The 5,000-nt window shown below is 41.4% G+C and overlaps 1 protein-coding gene across 8 annotated transcripts in view; it reads left to right on the top strand.

The window, feature by feature from the left end:
* The window catches only part of MEIS2 (Meis homeobox 2), a 203,660-nt gene extending 201,728 nt beyond the window's left edge, over positions 1 to 1,932 (top strand). For 4 of the 8 annotated variants that reach the window (XM_032417705.1, XM_032417703.1, XM_032417706.1 and 1 more), the window contains exon 13: positions 338 to 728. Coding sequence is in view for 4 of the 8 variants with exons in the window: in XM_032417707.1 (XP_032273598.1) it covers positions 338 to 624 (287 nt within the window). In the remaining 4 variants the exon portion in view is untranslated. Of the gene's footprint in view, positions 1 to 337 lie in introns of all 8 variants that reach the window. The other 4 variants (XM_032417702.1, XM_032417701.1, XM_032417707.1 and 1 more) reach the window with 3 other exon arrangements.
* Positions 1,933 to 5,000: the final 3,068 nt, after the last annotated feature.

Below are 5,000 nucleotides of genomic sequence, written 5' to 3'. Positions count from 1 at the left end.
ATATAGCAACAGTTAACTGATAAAACTCGACTTAGAATTTATATTCTTATTGCATTTATCAAAGGAATGTACTGAATACCATTTTGAAAAACAGTTCCACTTTATGACATTTAGTTGCATTAAATATTTAGTTCTGTTGTGTTGCATTATACTGCTGTGCGATGAAATTAAATGCAAACTACAATTTGAATGTCTGCAAACATTGGCAAGAATCTGCAGCTAAATTTAGATATAAGATTTGCAGTGTCTGTTTTTTTTTTTCTTTTCATCTTTGATGGGTAAAGTATAAAAATGTTGAGGAATTTGACCTGCTTTCTTTTTCCCTCTCTCTTTTCAGGTTTGCAGAGCATGCCAGGGGACTACGTTTCTCAGGGTGGTCCTATGGGAATGAGTATGGCACAGCCAAGTTACACTCCTCCCCAGATGACCCCACACCCTACTCAATTAAGACATGGACCCCCAATGCATTCATATTTGCCAAGCCATCCCCACCACCCAGCCATGATGATGCACGGAGGACCCCCTACCCACCCTGGAATGACTATGTCAGCACAGAGTCCCACAATGTTAAATTCTGTAGATCCCAGTGTTGGTGGACAGGTTATGGACATCCATGCCCAATAGTATAAGGGAACTCAAGGGAAAAGGAAACACACGCAAAAACTATTTTAAGACTTTCTGAACTTTGACCAGATGTTGACACTTAATATGAAATTCCAGACAGCTGTGATTATTTTTTACTTTTGTCATTTTTCATCAAGCCACAGAGGACCAATGAGACAAGAACACAAATGTGAAATCATGGGCTCACTGAGACAATTCTGTCCGTGTAAAGATCCTCTGGAAAAAGACTCCGAGAGTTATAACTACTGTAGTATAAACATAGGAACTAAGTTAAACTTGTACATTTCTGTTGATCACTCCGTTATGTTGCCTCAAATAGTTTTAGAAGAGAAAAAAAAAAATATATCCTTGTTTTCCACACTATGTGTGTTGTTCCCAAAAGAATGACTGTTTTGGTTCATCAGTGAAATCACTATCCAGGAGAGACTGTGGTATATTTTAAACCTGTTGGGCCAATGAGAAAAGAACCGCGCTGGAGACCATGGTGAACGTTTGGCTGAACCTCATCCCTTGGACTCCAGCTTCAAGAATGTGTTTTCATGCCCGGCCTTTGTTCCTCCATAAATGTGTCCTTTAGTTTCAAACAGATCTTTATAGTTTGTGCTTCATAAGCCAATTCTTCTTATTTTTGGGGGACTCTTCTTCAAAGAGCTTGCCAGTGAAGATTTAAACACAGAGCAGGAGCTTCTTCCAGGAGTTCTAAGCCTTGGCTGTGGACAAAACAATCTCAAGTTGGGCAGCTTTCCTCAACACAAGAAAGTTATTAATGGTCCTAGCACCACAACTAGGATGTTATCAGAAACTCAAAGCTTGGGGGATAAAAAGGAGCAAGAGAATACTGTAACAAACTTCGTACAGAGTTCGGTCTATTAATTGTTTCATGTTAGATATTCTATGTGTTTACCTCAATTGAAAAAAAAAAAAGAATGTTTTTGCTAGTATCAGATCTGCTGTGGAATTGGTATTGTATGTCCATGAATTCTTTTCTCAGCACGTGTTCCTCACTAGAAGAAAATGCTGTTACCTTTAAGCTTTGTCAAATTTACATTAAAATACTTGTATGAGGACTGTGACGTTATGTTAAAAAAAGGTGTTAAGTCACAAAATGCGGTAATAAATATTTCATTTTTGATTTTTTGTTAGGCTTTTTTTGTGTTTTTCGTAGTTTTAAGGCAAGGTTGCCCAGTGCCTGCTATAAATACGGCGTCACAAGTAGGTGGTGGTTTTGCCCCCAGAAGTTGGCCAGGTTTGAAATTTACCGACAGTTTTTAAGGTAACCTTCTGTAGCGGGTAGTGTGTATTTGGCTTATAAATTCCACCAGCAGAAAACTTCTAAAGGTATGAAATTGTGTGTGTGTGTGTGTGTATATGCGTGAGATGAGCCAGGTTGAAAGATTACCTTCATTCAATATGTCTAACCTCCTTTTTAGAAGCATGATGTTGGAAAAAAATACTTTCAGATAAAGCTTTTCATGTTCATCCTCTGCTAGAATAAAGGGCTTTTTCAGGGTTAATTTTACATCATAAGAAATAACTAACGTCTGTGCTCAAAGATAATTCATCTGCCTGTGTTTTTTCTGTCTTACTTACTAAAATGCTGTTGAATATGTAAATTAAAATTTACATATAGATGTTCATAGATGAGTAAACAACTTCTATGGAGTTTGAAATCCTGAGTTGAAAACATTACTTAATCATTAATATTTAATATAAATTTTATTATGAGGTCTTTTTATTTCAGACACCGCCACGTGCAGACACGCTAGTGTGAGGAGTTGGGTGACTAAACGTAAATTTTTTCCTAAAACAACAGCAAAACAGGCAATATAATGCCATTTTCAGAGTATCACACAGCATTCCTAGAAATCTGGGTTATTGGCTTGCTGGTACTGTCAATGTCTGATAGTGTGCAAAGTGGAAAAAAAAGTGTGAGGTATTTGCATGCCCCCTCAATTTCTAAAATAAATATACTATTCCTGGAATTTTGAAACACCTACATTTTTAATCCTATGTGTAGAAGAGATAGTATCATAAAACTAGTTCTGCGATGTCAGCTTGATAGGGAAATAGTTCACCAGCTCAGAAATCCAAGTTTGTATCTTACTTGGACTTCTGCCATCTTCCCAGTGCAGAAAACATGAAGGAAAGTTGTATATAAAGAAACAAGGAAACAAATTTCTATTGTTTTTGTATTATTTTTAGGTAGATTTTTTTTATAAACACATTTATCAGCTTAATTGATAGGCTGCTTTTTCAATGTAGAAATAACACTTCTGACACAAACTGTTGATTAACGGAGAAATTCTATGCCACTTGGAAAAGAGCTTCCCCCTCACTTTTGTTATCCCCACGCACGTGGAGTCTTTTTGCAAAATCTAAGTATTTGTATATTTTTACTTTAAATGCTTTTAGGTAAAGTTCTGCATTTACAAATTAACTCACATCCGCTGGAAAAAAAAAATGGAAAATTTTTCTTCCTTTCCTCTCAGTAAAGGACATGCTGCAGAGTTTACTTGGTAAGGGTTCATGTTTAGGACGTGTTTAATGAAATTATTACTAAGCTATTTCATCAAAGTTGAGATCTCAAAACTCTCTACCCTTGGTTTTAATGAATAAAATCATCTCAGGCTTAGCTCCTTAAACAAATCCTGTTAACCTTAAACGTCTTCAATATTTGGAGATAATAATTGTAATAATATTTGTTTGTATTTTCTTGCCCCCACCCCATATGCTAAGACCAAGAGGTAGTAGAGTTGTCCAATTTTTATAATGCTTTTTTTATACCACCTCAGAAGGCATTTGCTCCTATCTCGGGTTTACTATTTAGTATAAAGAGTTCCGATTTGGGTATATTTAAGAAAGACTCAGCTGTCAAAAGCAAAGAAACTGGGAATGGTGTTTTGACAACCATATAGTGTTAAAGGAAATACTGTAGTCTGAATAAAATTGCTTATGTTCTCCAAAACAAGAGTAACATAAAAACACTTTTTATTTATATGGAAAAGCAAAAGCAGAAATAAATTCCAAAGGTTTCCCTTTCTTTAAGAAATTCTGAGAGAACTGCAGTCGCCATCTGTTAAGGGTTGGGAATTGAGCAAGAAGCCACATTTAAACGGAAAAAGAAAAGACCAGGAAAGTCTGTGTCTTCCAACCACCTCTTCTCCCTCCCACCACCCAGGTCAGCACTTCCAGGTCCGCGCCACCCCCCCCACCCCCACCCCCAGCTCACCCTAGTTAGATTGGCCAAGAAGAGCAGGACCGTCCTGGCCTCCTCGCCCCTCCTGCCCCCGTGGGCCTGTTAACCCGGAGCAGGTTTGGGTAGGGAAATGTGGCTAATATCTCTAACAGCTGTCAGAGGAAGGCCCTTCCTTCAAAGGGACTAGACTGGGATCCCCACAAGTTCCCCATTAGTCTTGCAGGCCAGCAATTTGATAAGGAGCCTGGGCCTCTGCTGCAAGTTGCCACTGTGTTAGAACGGCCGGTGTCTGGATGTGCCGAGCCCCCTCGCTCCGCAATCGCTGCGGGCCGCCGCCCACCAAGCAGGGTTGGTGCGGACGTGCGCGCGCCCCGAGGCGGGGAGGAGGCTGAGCCCCGGCAAGGGCAGCGGGCGTGGGCAGGCTCTCCGCCTCCGCGCCGGCTGCCCCTGCCCTCACCTGGCCTTCCCTTTGCGTGGTGTTAGAGGTAGCCCAACGTACTTCAAATTGATGGGGGGTGGTGGAAGGGGGCACCTAACAGTCGCAGTAATCAACTCAGGGTGTCGCACGCGTCGTCGAGCTCCCTCCGTTGGGCCGGGGCTGGGAGGAAGCTGCGGTGCGCGGGGAGGGCGAAATGCAGGTCTGATGGGGGAGGCCGGTCAGACTGTGATGAGAATGGAGACCGTCGGGGCAGTGTTTGAAGGGAGGTTTTAATATTAATAGTTTCGGTGTAGAGACAGAAGGGAGATTGCGTCTACGGCTCCTCGGGGCAGACTCTGGGTGACAGCGATGATGGATGATCCAGCAGAGCCCAACAGCTCCTCCCCTCCAGCCCCAACAGTGTCAAAGCTACTTTAGTTGAAGCTTTAGAAATAAAATAAATAAACAGCATCGCCCCCCCTTACTCTTCATACACCTCTACTCCCACCCCCACCCCCGCTTTCCGACATCGATTTATAGATCATTATGAATCAATTACTGCTCTCAATACTTTCCCATTGGCTTAAATAAAACAGTCAAAAGATGAAAACATGGGGTTCGGTTTTTGTTTTTTTTTTTCCCCTGACAGGAACAATCGCAAAATCCATTATCTCATAATCAGAGGCACCGAGTTAGGAGGTGTGGAGAAAGGAAGGGGTCGCCCAGTAAATAACTGGGGGGGGGGGGGGGGCGGGGGGGGGG

This window comes from Phoca vitulina, unplaced genomic scaffold (assembly GCF_004348235.1).
Source record: "Phoca vitulina isolate PV1807 unplaced genomic scaffold, GSC_HSeal_1.0 scaffold20, whole genome shotgun sequence".
Lineage (NCBI taxonomy): Eukaryota > Metazoa > Chordata > Mammalia > Carnivora > Phocidae > Phoca > Phoca vitulina.
Note: the sequence above shows the minus strand (reverse complement) of the source record. Positions and strands in the feature narration are given on the sequence as shown.